Source organism: Telopea speciosissima, chromosome 3 (genome assembly GCF_018873765.1).
Source record: "Telopea speciosissima isolate NSW1024214 ecotype Mountain lineage chromosome 3, Tspe_v1, whole genome shotgun sequence".
NCBI classification, from domain to species: Eukaryota; Viridiplantae; Streptophyta; class Magnoliopsida; order Proteales; family Proteaceae; genus Telopea; species Telopea speciosissima.
In genome coordinates this window covers 66,103,182-66,119,756 of record NC_057918.1, presented here as the reverse complement: position 1 = coordinate 66,119,756, position 16,575 = coordinate 66,103,182, and the positions used below count along the sequence as shown (strand labels likewise).

Below are 16,575 nucleotides of genomic sequence, written 5' to 3'. Positions count from 1 at the left end.
ATTTACAATGGATGGGGCTACCTTTATCAAAAAAAAACAAAGATGGGGCTACCCCTTTTGGGTCCTAGACCCGAATTCTTGGTAGCGTCTCCATTTATTTTATCATACTTCTTATGACCTCAAACCCCCTGTCGCCAAAGGACCCCGAAGTTCTGACCTGCCCGCAAGGTGGATAAAGAAATTCTGCTCCGAGGTCGCGATACCCAGAACTACCTCTTGGAAGAATATCCTTACAATTGAAAACTTAAAGAAAAAGGGTGTAGGCAAAAGTTTTCCTTCACCAAGGATGAAGAGATAACCCACAAATCAATGGTTATCAATTTAGCATTACTCTCTCTTATATATTGAAGGTCTAAAATGTCCTTCATTGTATCCTAACACCCATTTAAACACAATGATGGTCATAGGTAAAAAGAATTCATCCTTCACCGTGGCTCAAGGAAAACTCGGTCCAAGGGTGTGCACATTCTGTGATGCCCCCCTTTTGTTGTGCAAACATGTAGATGATATAACTCATCTCTTTTAGTTTTGTTTTCTCACAAATTAGGTCTGGCTTGAAATCAGGTTGCTCCCCCTCTCTTACAGTAGCATTAATGAATTTATAAATCACCACAATCATAATCTATACCTGTTCGGTGCACTAAGTTGGAGATTCTTCCTGCTGTTGTCATGTGGTTTACTAGGGAATAGAGCAACACAATGACTTTCGATATTGTGTGAAGTAGGGGTGTTAATCGGTCGGATTGGGCCTAATTAATCCCCCCTAGTTTAGAATCTAATATCGTGACTGGCCTGTTTAAGTAATCAATCCTTATAAGCTAGGCCTAGTCCAATTTATAAACAATCGGTCGGGTACCAGTCTATAATCGGGTTTGTACTAATCAAGCTATAAACGGACAAAACGTGTCTATAATTAAACGGGTTCATACTAAATAAGCTACAATCGGGCTATGCAAATTTGGTCCACATAACTTCTAATGAAAATTAATTCTTTGGGATGAAACAATAACTTACTTGAGAGGATGTTCCTTATTGGGTTAATGGCTAAATAAGTAAATCTCATATTTATTTAGAGTTCTATGGGCCTCAATCTCAATGGACATACATATGATGACATTTCAAACAATATAATGGTTTTGATTATATGATCTGCTTATCTTTGGCCCATCAACTTCATAGTGCAATAATATTTAATTATCAGTTATATAATTTTACGTTTCCCATAATCCTTTATATATATAGCTCAAGTTATGCGATATGATAGATTATCAAGGAGATTAAGAAAGAATATATTTATGATAAAATCGAGAATTTATGGAGATTGGAGTAAACAAACGGTCCATAAATGAGCTCAACGTGTTGGGCTGGTTTTGGGTTTTCACCTGTTGAAACAGATTGGTCCTATTAGTGTGGGCCTAGAATTGACACCCTTAGTATGGAGGATCTAGGAAATGCTTATAGACGTGACTGGGGTTTATGTTAGCAATAAATTGCAAAGGTGTGTTGGGATACAATATCAAAGCCTATTGGTCTAGTGATAAGTGATTATTATTAGGGAAAAGGAACACTATCTGATCGGGTGGCTCTTGCGCCCATGAAATAAAAAATTGCATCTATGTTAATGCCCCGGTGCATGCATTCTCTTTGGCCGCCATGCTGGTGCAGGGGCTACACGATCAGACAACGATCTCTTACCCTAATTAGTAAAAGATAAAAGTATCTCCGAGAGCTGATGGAGGGTATGCTAGCATCCTCTCTCTTTCTCTCTCTTCTCCTCACATGAGATGACTTTTTCAAATCCCTAGGTCCCCCTATTTACGAAATACATTACCACTCATTGGCTCGCCCTGGCCGTGTACCCTCCACTGGCTTCTCAGGGATCCATTTCCCTCAATAAAATGAGATTATGAGCACGTCTAATGGGCCGGACAGAAAATGGGCATACAGATGAGAGACTCCACCGGCCGGCCACCATTTTTTTGTGGGTTTTCTCAATCTTCTAACCATCATATCCCATTCAGTGATTCAATTAAGGCCCATTAATATAATAACCCAAGGCTCCTTTCTCCGGATCGGATTGGGCTCCTCTCCTTGGAGGGTTTCGTCCAATGAGGCATCCAACGACTATGCTGTGTCGCACACATTCGGATGACTGACTGGGCACACGTCGGGATATGTGCGACACAGTGCAGCCGTTGGATGCCTCATTGGGCACTCATTTGGCGATGCCCTCCAAGGAGAGGAGCCCAATCCCCTTTCTCCCTTTCACCAACTCTCCTTCGGCAAGAAGATGAAGAAGAAGAAGAAGAAATCTGGGTTTAATATTTCTGGGCCAAGTTCACAAATTTGACCAAAGGCTGCCCAGGAGATGGGGACTGGCTAAGAGATAAGAGGGTTTAGAGATGGATTTCTACCCAAAGAACAGAGGTTGCAAATGATTAATGCAGAAAAAGGGATTGCATATCTAATTCAGTAATGAATTTTAATTAATTAATTACCCCTAATGCTCCACTAGAACATGACTATGGTTTTGTAATTTACATTTGTCACATAATAGTAAGAAATGGGTAGAAGTGGTCTACCAATGAAAATACATGAAGAGAAAGGAAATTAGTAACAAATCATATAAAGAAGAATCTGATGAGAGAAGATCATTTAAGAGAACCATCATCAAAATTCTGAGAATAACTCTGTGGATCATAGCTGAACCTCTTGTTATTATTGTTCCTTCCCCATATCGAAGCTTGTTTCCACCATGATTTGATCTTCCAAACCAGCTGTGTTAAGACATATGATCTATACCTGCAATCCAATATTGAATCTCTTTTCTGAACATCTATGGGTGTAACTGCAGTTCCTCTATAAGATATTCTCTTCAACCATTTCATCATTTTTGGACTCTCTCTCTCTCTCTCTCTCTCTTCATGCTGCTTAAAGTTAAAGCGAGGTTCTTGCTTAATATAGATGCATTAGTGGTGAGTGATTTTATTGCTCCACAAATGTCAAAACACCATTTGAGTTTTCTTTCACTTGTCATTATCCCATTAGTGGGTATAGCATCTTCTACTGGTGTATGGTCTCCATGGGTCCCACAGTGGGTCAGACGATGGAAAGGGTAATGATACTGATGAGAGAACACCCCCAAGGCCTCAATATTGGAAATGCCCTCCTATCATGTGAAAGAACTATTCCTGACAGGCCATTAGGGGTGACCCACGAAGAGGGCAGGAGGGGCTCACGAAGGATCAACACTTATTTCAAAAAAGACCTAACTTGCTACAGATGATAAGAGAAGAGGGGTCGATCAGTGATTTCAATTATCAGTCCAAGATTGATGTTTGGGCATAGGAACCATACGATCAGGCACCGTTCTTTTTCCCTCTTTTTTTGGGGTAAATGGAAAAGTACACTAAAACGATACGTGATAAGCTATGAGAAAGTCGTTTGAGGTGGCATGGTCATGTTCAACGGAGGGCTTTGGATGCTCCAATAAGGAAGAGTGATTTGATTCAGATTGAATGAACTAAAAGAGCCAGGGTAGACCTAAATTGACCTTAGGAGAACTGGTGAGGAAATACTTGCATAGTTTTAGCCTTGTATCAAATATGACCTTGAATAGAGCTGATTGGAGTGCAATGATCCATCGAACCGACTCCTTTTAGTTGGGATAAGGTTGAGTTTTTGTTGTCAGAAAATTATACTACAAGAAAGAAAAAAAAACAATACAACTGCCAAGCATGCTTGGCTAGGGGAGGATCTCAATCAAAACAATCAAAACAACCAACAGAAGGAACAAATTTAACAATATAGACCAAAAACAAATATATGTGAAACAAACATTAAGTTTTCTAGTCTGTTGATTGAAGATAGTATGCGGAGAACTTAATGCAATGATTCTGTCTCGCTGTAAAAACACAATAGCCCTTTGGAACAAAATGCCATCAAATTGAGATGAATACAAATTACAATATGACAGTTTTTGTAATTTTAGCTACTTCCTCTACTCATTTTAAGTTGAAATTGTATCAATAAGATGCTTGTTTGGTCCTCTATCACATGGACTAACCCATGTACTGCCATGTAGCAAACAGTGAAAGCGTCATACTTCACTAGACATAATGATAGGGAAGAAAACGCTAGATATATTAGGTTGATCCGATTTCTTATTGGTTTGTAATCAGATTACTATCGAGTTTGGTCCAGTCCAATCCAGTTTCAAATTTATATGTATATATATATATATAAGGAAATCAATGGGGCTTTTTTTGTGTTTCTTATAGGGCTATTATCGGTCCAGTCTTGGTTTGTTATTATAGATAATATCCTGATTTGGATCATTGAAATAGATCATGGGATGAATAATTATCACCTTCAATTTGCGGGTACCTCCAATTCCTCTAATAGGGGGGAGTGGACCTCACCTTGGGCAGTGTTTTCGGGCAGGAGGTAGGGTGGTCATTTCCGCCCCGTGTAAGGAATTGGAGGAATTAAAGGGGGCAGCGAATTGGAGGGGATAACAATTCATCATGGGAAATGTCACGTAAATTCTATGATTATGCAAATTAAACTGGTTCTTTTTTGTTTGGTTCATTATTATTGGTCCAAAAATCGATCCAAGTATTGGGTTCTAATAGATTCAAGTTTTTCAACAATTCAATTCCTGTGCTTTAGTCATCCAACCATCTTTTTCAGATAAAACTTTGTCCATCCATCCATAGTGCTTACGCTATTGCATAATTCTAAACCCTAGTTCTGCCGAAACGCTATCGTTTCATAAAGATCCAACATCACATCCTAAGATTTGAACTCCAAGAATACAATCTTCATACAACTTAGCCCAACCCTTGAGTAAAGTTTCTGATTTTCATTCAAGTCCAATCCTACTGAAACATTTCATGGGAAATCACACTACAAGCTAAAAAATATTACTGCCAAGTTGTGTAGCATATGCTAGTGTGCTTTCTTGTGTCTATCTCTTTCCTCCTTCTTATGAAATGATATATCTACCTCCTCCTGTGGGATATATCATAATAAAGGTTTTAGGACTATTCAAATATAATTATTATAGGAAAAGTAATCGTAATTGGTGTTGTGCCTGAGCGTATACCTGTGCCCAGATACAGTCCAACGCAATAAGACCGGCATTGCCCCTGATCCTTTCCACCTTTCTAGGGGGCAACACCAATCTTTTTACGTTGGACTGTGTCTGGGCACAGGTACATGCCTAGGCACAACACCGGTTAGCGTTGTTTCTCCCAATTATTATATATTTGACGTAAATATAATAAGGGTTCTCCTTGAAATCATACCAAAGAGAGCCCTTCTTCCTTGTTATTATTTTAAGGGTGGTGCAAGGGTTGCGGAAAGGGAGTGGGTTTTTTTTTTTTTTGGGGGGGGGGGGGGAGAGGGAGAGAGAGAGAGAGAGAGAGACTTGTTTTGATTTCATTCTTACTACAAATGTCAAATGACATTTTTACCCTCATTATAAACACATGTTCATCAAATAGTTTAACTTGAAAATAGTTAAAGGTCAAATGTTCTTTGTGCCAGGGGAACAGGATGTGCCCAGACACATGGGGTGGATGAAATAACCGCCCCACCCTGCCCCAATGAATGGTCGCCCTGCTCTCCCAGGCAGAGAACAATCGCCCATAGTTAAAATAGATTTCTTGTCAAATATGTGAAATCACTCTTCAACCATTTCAAGGACTAATTTGGTATGATTTATATTTCAATTTCATGGGGTGATTTTTATTTAAAAAATTCATTGGTTTGATTTTTGCACCTTATTTTAGTGAAATAGAAATCAAATGGCATAGAAATTCTGAAATAGGTGATGTTTCAATTGTGAAATTGAAATTGATTTGATTCTTCCTCTTTAATGAGTACATGGTTAATTTGATGGGTAAAGTAATAATTTCATTTTAAAAATTAAACAACATCCTGCTTCTTCTTCTCCTTATGGTCTCACCACCACCATTTCACCACCTCCCCACCGACACCACCACCACGACCATACCACTACCACCATTGCGGCCACCATCATCTCCACCCTGCCACCACTACCACCACCCCCTCTCCCAAAGAAATATAGAGAATTTATTTTTAAAAATTGAACTATCAAATGAATTGTTTTATTCTTGAAATATTCAAATTGATGTACCCAAAACAATTTCAATTTCTTGACCAAAATTCTATTTATTAACTATTTCATGAAATCAATATGAAATTGAAATAGAAATCATACCAAATCCGACTCAAAAATTCTATTGAAATTGATTTTAATTTCACTAAAATAAAGTAGATAAAATCCATATCAGACAAATATATACCTTCTCAAATTGAATTCATCCCTGTAATAATTCTCAAAACGTACAATTACCAAAGAAACCCTTAATTCCATCCGAATTCCTATAGATTCATCGGGGTTACTCGCTTATAGACTTTCATTGGGATCCACACACTCACCACCTCCCACACTCCTATTTTTTTTGTTTGGCTCAAACTGGAATTTATTTATAGTGGAACAAAGTCCCAGAAAGGTCGTCATACAAGAGAGGGCTAATAAAAGGGGGGGGGGGATTGAAACCAGACACTGTAACCCTGGTTAGTGGCCGCTGAGGTGGCTAAACAGTCAGCAACACGATTTGCTTCCCTTAGGGAGTGGACAATGGAGATACATGGAAAGAAAGAGGAAATAAGAAAGCAGTCTTCAATAACTGGAGCAATCTTCCAAAGGTATGGAAGGAGAGACTTTGTTGTGGATGTTGACCATTAGAAGGCTGTCGGATTCAATGATGATCTTAGCGAAGTTTAAGGACTTAGCTATGACCAATGCTTTGCGGATGGCTAAAGCTTCGGCCACTGTGGAGGTGTTCCAACCGATTCCGACAGCAAAGCAGCAGAAGGTGGATGATACAGGGCCTCGACAGACTCCACCAATTCCGGCCAGTCCTGGATTACCCTTGCTTGTCCCATCGACATTGAATTTGACAAAATTTGTTTGATGCTCCCACGACAGAAATCGTATAACAGTGAAATAAATTAGCCCATGTGACCACCAGTACATATTAATTTTTGTATAATACGGATGACTTAGTATAAACGGATGTGGTGGTCGATGAGGAGTTTTTTTTTTTTTTTTTAAATTTTTTTATGGGGTTTTTCACATACCCCTGAGGTTTGACGTAATTATAAAAGAATCCATCAATTTTGAAAAATTCTATGTGATCCCTTGAGGTTCTTAACAGTTAACAAATACCTTCATTTCGTTAGTCTTGATTTAACAGTGTTAAAATCAAGGGATGAATTGATAAAAATGCACTTACAAGACAAGATAAGACAAAAAAAATAAACAAAAAACTTGCAACTCATCTTCCCCAAATCGTTTGGGAAAGATGAGTTGCAGGTATGAACACCATTAGGTTCTTGAGATTGTGGGTTTGGATTCTAACAATTTTGCAAGGAAAAAATTAATGGGTAAAATCTCAAGAACCCAATGGTGTTCATACCTGCAACTCATCTAACCCAAATCGTTTGGGGAAGATGAGTTGTAGTTTTTTAAAATTTTTTTTTGTAAGGGCATTTTTGTCAGTTCACCTCTTGATTTTAACATTGTTAGACTTAGATTAACGGAATGGGGGTCTCGGTTAACTGTTAAGAAACTCAGGGGGGCACGTAAAGTTTTTCAAAACTGAGGGATGTTTTCATAATTACGTCAAACCTCAGGGGATATGTAGAAAAACCCTTTTTTTTTAATTTATTTATTAATGTCTCCTTAATTAAATCATATTAATTTAATGATGAAATATTATCGTCACAAGAATATTTTATTTTTAAACATCACACATTCACACGATACTTAACTTAAGCTTATTGCATTAATTACTTAATTAAATAAGCATTAATTAAGTAATTCCATTTAGTTTGATACAGAAGAAGAAGAAGAAGAAGACAAAGATGGGAAGAAATCTGGGTTTGTTACTGGGCTTCTTTAGCTTCCTTGTTGGATTAGCAGTTGCAGACTGGAACATCTTGAACCAGAATACAGGGAAGAACAAGAATGAGTTGAATATAACCCTCAAGAACTACTGTGAAGCTTGGAGGATTAATGTGGAGCTCCACAACATCCTCAACTTTGAGGTTGTCCCAGAAGAATGCACAGACTACATCGGCAGGTACATGAGATCCGATCAGTACAAAACTGATTCCAAGAAGACTCTTGAGGAATGCACTTTCTATCTCCACAACACCATCCAGTTTATGATAGGTGATGGCAAGGATGCCTGGGCTTTCGACATCGACGATACCCTCCTCTCCACGATACCCTCCTCTCCAATGTTCCTTATTTCAAGAAACACTGCTACGGGTAACTATTTCTTCTTAATGGTTAACTTTTGAGGATGAATTTTATCGAAGAACCCACTAACACGAGTTATTGTTTTTTGTGCAGAGGGGAGAAGTTAAACATAACCTCTTTTGAAGAATGGGTGAGGGAGAGAAAGGCTCCAGCTCTTAAGCACACAAAGAACCTCTTCAAAAAAATAAAAAGCAAAGGGATTAAGATTTTCTTAATCTCTTCAAGAGGAGAGCACCTTAGGGATGCCACAACTGAAAACCTAATTAAGATTGGTTATGATGGATGGTCTGGTCTCATACTAAGGTTGGTAATTCTCTTCTTCTCCTACTCTTTCTATCTCAAAATTAGTCTTTAACTCCTAAATATGTATAATAGGAGTTATAAGGACACCTGCAAGACAGTGCTACAATACAATGAGGAACAGAGGGGTCTGCTGATGAGTAAAGGCTATCGTATATGGGGAATTGTTGGATCACAGTGGAGCAGTCTCTTGGGACTTCCTAGCGCCATGAGAACATTTAAGCTTCCCAATCCCTTATACTATGATCCCTGAAAGGCATTGTAAGTTGTTTTGTTTTTAGTTGAATCGTGAGATGAAGTGTGTGGAGAAAAAAATTTGGTTGCAACCCAGGTTGTAGACATGCTCCTGCTGTCCTCAATCGTAGGCACAAACTTGGAATAATCCTTTTTCCTTTTGGGTTCACAAATACCCTTAGGTTATTATATCCCTTCAATTATAATTTTTAAAATTTATCACTATTGCTCTAGTTAGTTTACTCTGTAATAGAGCATGTCAGATTGAAATTGAATGCAAACCTCAATCAATATGAACCACCCCAGATTCTAAAAAACTTTAGGGATCATTATCTGCTCCATTTCCCCAAGTTCCTCTAATAGGGGAGCAAAAATGACCATCCTATCCCCTGCCTGAACACACTGCCCGAGTAGGGTCCACTCCCCCCTATTAGAGGAACTTAGGGAAATGGACCGGGCAGGAAAATGGAGCAGATAATTTTCCATAAGGGGGGGATAAGGGTGTCAATTGGTCAGTTTCAATCAGTTTTGGTCGGACCTATTCAATCCCCTCCTATTTAAGGCCCCGTACCGTAACTGTATCTTTTGGTTAATTGGACGCTATAGTCCGCCTTGGACACGTTTATATCTGATCGATCGGTTAATGATCCGTAATCCGGATCAAGTTAATTGGGCTACAATCAATCTTTAAACAGGCTAATTGGACCATAAACTAACTATAAACAACCATTAAACATGCAATAAACGAGTTGAACAATCTATAACGAGGTTAATTGTGCTACATAAGTCGGTCAGTCTCGGATGGTTATCGGTTTCATTGAATCACGATTAGGTACCCATAAGCACTGTAAACACCCGAATAATAATTGGTCTGGGTCCGACATGTTCCAGTTGGGCCTATTGGTGCAGGCCAACTTTTTTATACCTATGTAAATTAACAAGTGACTTTAAAGCATGGTTCTAAGTATTGGTATCGTATCGTCCGTATTGTACGATATGTATCGATTTTGCTAGTCGTCGATACTAGGGCTGCAACAGGGTCGGATTGGGCCGGGCTTTATAGAACCCAACCCTGGATCCCTTTAGCTGGGCCTAGGCCTGACCCGACCCTGACTTAGGGCCTGAAAAATCCAACTGGGACCTGCCCTCAAGGTCAGGCCGGGCTGACCCTGATTGGCCCTGATCATGGGGAGGGGGAAGGAAATGAATGGACTAGAATGGGTCGAGGAGAAAATTATCAATTTTACGTAAAATTACACTATAAAAAATATATTAAATCACTTATTATCTTCATATATAATATATTATATAACAAAATGTGGGTGACGTATAAAGTTTATAATATATATATATATATAAAACAAGGTCGGCTCGGGCTAGGCATAGCCTGAGGCCTCAACCCTGGCCCGACCTGACCCTGACTTAGGGCCAGAAATTTCTAGCCCTGGCCCGCCCTCAGGGCCAAATATCTCAGGCCAAACCCTGTCCAGGCTCAGGGCGGGCCAGTACGGGTTCGGGCCAATAGTAAGGGTGTCAATTGGGATGGTTCCCGATATTTGGGACGGGACGGTACCAGTACTGGTACTAAAAGTGCCAATCCTAGTACCGTCCCATTTAGTTAACGGGACCAAACCTAGATCCTAGTCCCGATTATTAGCTGGACGGGATGATACCGGTTCTTAAACGGTTCTAGGCACTGTAGAAAAAGGGAGAAGAAGTTTAATTGTTTCTAACAAGACGGGTTTATTAGTGTTGTAGAATTTTTTCATTATCATGAAATTTAAGTTGTCTACTGCTTTTATAAAACAACTTAAATTATGAAATCATAGTTTTACTTCTTCAAACTCCCTAAGATCATTTGTAATAAGCTTCTCATTTTTTTAAATCTAGAGAAGTCCTACAAAAATGGAATAATCCCGTTGTGTTTCCTCTTTGATTTTCCCAGACAAAACTCTATTTATCACACATGTCACATGGTAGTATGGTACAAAGTATGAAATGCAAAAAGGAAGAACCTGGTAGATGTAGTTAGTCGAGGGAGGAGGGAGGAGCACTGCAGTAGGTTCTGTGAGGAGAGACTTCAAGCTACGACTGTTGACCTGTTATTCCTCTTCATATTCAAAAGGCAATTAGTGAAACCCTAATGAGTCGTAATTCTTATACCCTTTCTTTTTTTTTTTTTTTTTAAAAAAAAAAGATCTTATATACTCTTTCTTTTTAAACGGTACTAGTAGTTTCGGTACCATATCCGGTACCTAATTGGTATTTCGGTATTGGTACCGTTGGGAATCCCATCCCAGAACCATCTTGTCCCATTTATCATTCGGTACCAAAATCAGATACCAGTACCGTGCCATTTACTAATGGGACGGTCCGGTACCGGATTTTAGTGGGACGGTATAGGGACGGTTCCCGGTTTCGATCCCAAATTGACACCCTTAGCCAATAGGGCCAAACTTGCACCCCTAGCCGATACTGTATGGGTAGCATGGTATGGACAAGGGATAAAATGGTTAGAAAACTCATTTTTTAAAGAAATTCAAGAGTATTTTTATCTAATATAGTCGATCCAGGCCGATACCGAATTGGTATCGTATTGGTTTTGAGGGTCGCCGTTACCGTTCCAATATCATGCACTAAAACCATGCTTTAAAGTGGATGACTTCTTTTGGAAATTCTAATAATTTATTAAATAAGATTCAAGAAAAGAGGGCTTTTGGGTAATATTGATAAGACATTGTCCATAACTTCATTTATTAGAATTTATCATCCCTTAGGCTATGTTTGGATGTCAATAAAAGAAAAAAAAATTCAAATAATTTTGAATTAGAGGAGAAAGATAGACACATTGTGTCATCATGATTTTTGTTTTATTCTAATTTTTTTTTTTTTGGCATCCAAACATAGCCTTAACACAACAACAAATGCTAATGAGAGCCTATAAAAATCATATCAAATCTGGCCCAAGATTTCTATTGAAATTGATTTGAATTTCACTAAAATAAAGTAGTAGAACAAACGAAACCTTTATCCCTTCTGAATTCCCATAGATTCATCAGGTTTACTCGCTTGTACACTTTCATTGGGACCCACACACTCACCTCCCACACTCCTAGCACATGGTTTGTTTAATCCTCCCACGACAGAAGTCGTGCACTCCACCACTCCATTAATACGGATGACTTTGTATAAACGAATGTGGTGATGACGAGGTTTTTTTACCTAGGGTAAAGTACATATACCCCCTAGAATGCACTTAATATTCTTTGTACCCGTAAGTTTATGATAAGTCCATGTACTATCTTTCAATATTTCACGTATCATCTTTGCTTTATCTTCCTAAAGCCATTTAAGTCCACACTAGGTATTAAATGCTAAAAAATTACTAAATTACCCTTTCTTATATCTTTTTTAAAACTTGAAAAAACCTAATTGTCCTGGTCTATTTGCTAAAATTTAAAAAGATCAAAATACCCTCATTTTTCCCAAATCATCATCTTCTTTTACATACCTACCACCATCCATCGTTAACAGCATCACCACCGTGAAGCCCCACCTCCAGCACCACCTCCAACTCCTCCATCTCTACCAATTCCACCACCTGTCCCCCTCCGTTGCCTATTCCTCCACCAACACCGCAGATTTGGTAACGGCGCGGTGGTGGATTTAAGCTTGATTGGAGGAAAAAACAAAAGGGAAAATGGAGAAAAAAAGAACAAAGAAAGAAAGATTTTGAGAATTAGAAAACAACCAAAAAGAACGGCGATCAATGAGGTGGGACTGGTACTAATCACATACCCATCTCTCTCTTTTTCTCTTCCTCCCAATTTCCCAAGTCCAGATGGAAACTCAACATTCACAACCATTGAACCGGTAGCGGAAAGAGAGAGAGAGAGAGAGAGAGAGAGAGAGAGATAGAGAATGACACATGGGAAGGTGGTGCTATGACTTCTGAGTCTTGTGAACCAATATATTTTTCTTCTCTCGTTAATTAATTCGAAAACCCAAAAAAGACAAAAGCAAAAAAAGGGAAAAATTAGAAGCAGAATGAGTAATAGAAGGGGACAAAACTAAAAGAACAAAAAACCAGAAGGATAAAGGTGGGAAGTGTTTCAGGGAAAAATCTCAGATTTTGGATGATTCCTTCTTTTTTTATTTTAGTTTTAATATTTTTTTATGTGTGATTTTCAGCTTTGGTGGGACGGGAATTCAAAATCTCAGTTCTACTGTGTGTGAGTGCGACTCTGAGTCTGAGATGGCTGGCAGAGTTGGCTGGCTGGCTGCCTTACGCTACGAGACGCGCCGGCCGCCTTATATTCAGGAATTCAATCTGGGATTGGAATAGTAAATTAATGGGTTAATGGTGGGTGCCGATGGTGCTGGAGGTGGGGCTTCACGGTGGTGGTGGAGGTGGTGGGTATGTAAAAGAAGATGATGATTTGGGGAAGATGAGGGTATTTTGGTCTTTTCAAATTTTAGCAAATAGATTAGGGCAATTAGGTCTTTTCAAATTTTAGGAAAGATATAAGAAAGGGTAGTCTGGTAATTTTTTAGCATTTAATACCTGGTGTGGACTTAAATGGCATTAGGGGGGTAAAACAGGGGTGGTACGTTGAATATTGAGGGGTGGTACGTGGACTTATCAGAAGCTTAGGTGGTACGAGGAATATTGGATGCATTACAGGGGGGTACGTGTACTTTACCCTTTTAACTAATGCCTCTTTAATTAAATCATATTAATTTAATGATGATATATTATTGTCATAACTCACAAGAATATTTTATTTTTTTCAAACATCACACGACGCCTATTCTATGAGTATAGTTGGAAAATTTGTTTTTGACCGGGGAGAGTCACCCAAGTCGAGTTAAAATTTTGGAAAACCTGATCAAGAGTCTTGTAGACTAGAGGTTAGAGTAAAAAATGACGAGACTGGGTCATAAATCGTTCGAGTCAAATAAGACTTTATATTTTTATCCGAGTTATCACAAACTTGGCGAGTTTAGTTGTTTTTAAAAAACATAAAGTTGGTTCACTTAGAAACAGAGTTGAGTAAAATAGTAAATCCGTATAATGCCTTGACTCTCTTCTCTAGTTCAATGGTATAAACATCAAAATGCATTCTCAGAATCCAATTTATAAGGTTCAGGCCGATTCATTCCTTAAAAAATCCTCAATAACTAACCAGGTAGTTATAACTGGATTAGCAAGTGGCAAGAGTAAGGTGTAGAATACTCAAAAAAAGGCTTTTCATGTCTAACTCTTCGCCTCCTTCCGTTGGATAGTCCAAGTCTCATTCCTAGTCCCTAGATAACTCCTCGTTCTCTGTTCCTCCCTCTATCTCTCCCTTCCTTACCTTGACAGGGTTCATTGTATACGGGTTCCAGTGACACTCCTTGGGGTTTCCATCTTCTCCCTGCTTCTTCTCTTTGCTTTACCTTCCCGGTCTCCATTCTTCTATCTTTCTCATCCTCGTCGTTGCTCTGCAACGTAGACCTCTTTATGCTCTCTAGATTGAGCGTCTGTCTTTTTCTCTCTTATACTTCTGCTACCCTATGACGCCCTCGTCCCCTGTTTGGTGAAGTATTTTGTACCTTTTCCTTTCGATTTTTTCTTTTTGCCTTTCTTCCCTTGTCGTTTTTCCCCTTTCATTATCCCTTTCCCTATTCTTTGGTGCATATCCTAATCTGATCTCCTTTTTGCCTTTTTGCAGCTTGCTTTACCATGTCCTCCAGGGCTTCTAGCTCTCGGCATTCGGCTAATTTCCGCCGGTCTGAACACAGGGACTTTCGATTCACTGATGAATGCTCCCCTACTTTCTCCACCTGGGTGTCCAGATCCAAGACATTTCTCTCTCGAAACCTATCGTAGCTTCCATGGATATGTGATTGGCTTCCCCAAACCCCCGAAAGACACTTTCTGCAATTTTTTGGGGATTCTGTGGGAACCTTTTGGGGCCTTATCTATCAAATGTTTTGACAAGGGTAACTTCTCTTTGGAGTGTTGTTTCCCGTCCCAATGCTCTGCACTGATGGACCATGCCCCTTGGTGGTATGATCACTATCTTCCGCACCTGGTCAAGCACTCTGTTGATGACCCCTATTATGTTTTTGAGCGCGATCCTGTTCCCCTTTGGATCCAGTTGCATGACATTCTGACTAGTTGTTTCAATACTACCTCTCTTAAGTGCTCTCTGAAGGATGTGGGTAGACCTATTGAGTTTATGCTTAACTCTATGGAGTTCGGACTTCCATCATCTTCGGCCAGGATCAAAGTGTCGATCGACAAAAGGAAGCCCATTGTTATCTTTTCTTTGGTTGAAGACTTGGATGGTTCTTTGCACCCTGTTCACATCAAGTATGAACTCACTTTTCTGTGCTTTTGCTGTGGTCGCATCTATCACGACCTTTCGCACTGTTCCTATGTTAGAGGAAATTAGGTCCCACCACTTCCACCACTGGGTTATTTCAATGATGCCTTAATACCTCCTTTGATGGTTAATCAATTGCCTTGTCTTATCCGGCTTCCAAACCCATCAGCGACAGCGTCCCACTCTTCCTCTGATATGGATATTTCGACTAGTGCTTCCCACCCTGCCCCTCCCACTGAGCCGATGCATACAGCCATCCCTGCTGCCTCCACTGCTATCTCCTCAATCCCACTGCCTGAAGTTATTAGAAGTCCTATTCTTTTCGACTCCACGGTACTATCCCCTCTCACGGAGAATTACTGTCCACCTATTCCACCTTTGCTGTCTATTGTGGAAGATTTGCATTGGATCCCCCTGGCCCCTTCTATGATCCATCAACAAAGCCATGCTTCTGAGCCGCTTCATGGAAGTTTTAATAATGCAATAGCTTTTGTCCAGCCTCAAGTGGACATCTTAGCCCAGTCTTTTGTCTTTGCTGGTGTTTCATTGCAAGGCCTTGGTGCGTCTGCTCAGGTTTTTACTTCCAGCCATTTACACTCCAGCACCTTTGTTGAGCCTGCATGTTCTCTCCCTGAAAGTAAGAAATGGAAGTTAGACCAGTCACATTGGACCAGCCCTATTACCTCTGAGTTTGTTGCACTAAAGAACTCCTTGTCAATCCCTGCTTTCTTCATCTGATCCGCGAGCTCTGATCTCTTTACTCAAAGATTGGTTGATTGAGCTCTCTCCTTTAGCTTATGAGAATACCCAGCTGCAGCCTTCTTCGAAACCCCTGCACTCTACTTATTTTGTCACTGAGCCTGATATTGTGAACCCTGCTCAGGTAAGTTCCTTTATCTCCAATTTCTTAAATTTCTTTGATTACTTCTGTGTTTATTTTGTTCTTCTACTGTCCTTTGCTTTTTGTTGGTTCTCCCTGGCTCGTAAAGCTAGGAATAGGTGCTTTATTCCTCGCAGGTTATTACCTCTCATCCCTTTTTCCTTTTACATTTTTTCTGTAAATTTTTGGCATTCTACTGCTTTAGTTATGTTAATTTTATCGTGGAATGTCAGAGGGTTAAATAACCCCTTCACCAAAAATTGCATCACCTGTCATATTAAAAAACTTAGACCTGACATTGTGTTTCTATGTGAAACAAAATGTGCTTCTATTGACAAAACTCAGTTTAACTAACTCTCAAAAAATTTCCAAACCATTACTTTTGTCAATAGCCAAGGGTCCAAAGGTTTAAAAGGGGAGTTTTTGGGTTC

At 39.4% G+C, this 16,575-nt stretch overlaps 2 protein-coding genes across 2 annotated transcripts in view; both read left to right on the top strand.

The window, feature by feature from the left end:
* Positions 1-2,056: 2,056 nt before the first annotated feature.
* Positions 2,057-16,575, top strand: part of LOC122656745 (acid phosphatase 1-like) — a 63,114-nt gene continuing 48,595 nt past the window's right edge. The window contains exons 1-2 of the mRNA XM_043851381.1: positions 2,057-2,069; positions 15,886-15,896. The gene's annotated coding sequence lies outside the window, so the exon portion shown is untranslated. The remainder of the gene's footprint in view (positions 2,070-15,885; positions 15,897-16,575) is intronic.
* LOC122655429 lies at positions 7,960-13,238 on the top strand. Its single transcript, XM_043849622.1, has 2 exons — positions 7,960-8,177; positions 13,085-13,238. Exons 1-2 carry the CDS (start codon positions 7,960-7,962, stop codon positions 13,236-13,238), a joined length of 372 nt encoding a protein of 123 aa, XP_043705557.1.

Coding starts and splice junctions, on each gene's coding strand:
- LOC122655429 (XM_043849622.1), top strand. CDS start 7,960: ATGGGAAGAAATCTGGGTTTGTTACTGGGCTTCTTTAGCTTCCTTGTT. Junction 8,178..13,084: donor TGCACAGACTACATCGGCAG/GTACATGAGATC, acceptor TGTGATTTTCAG/CTTTGGTGGGACGGGAATTC.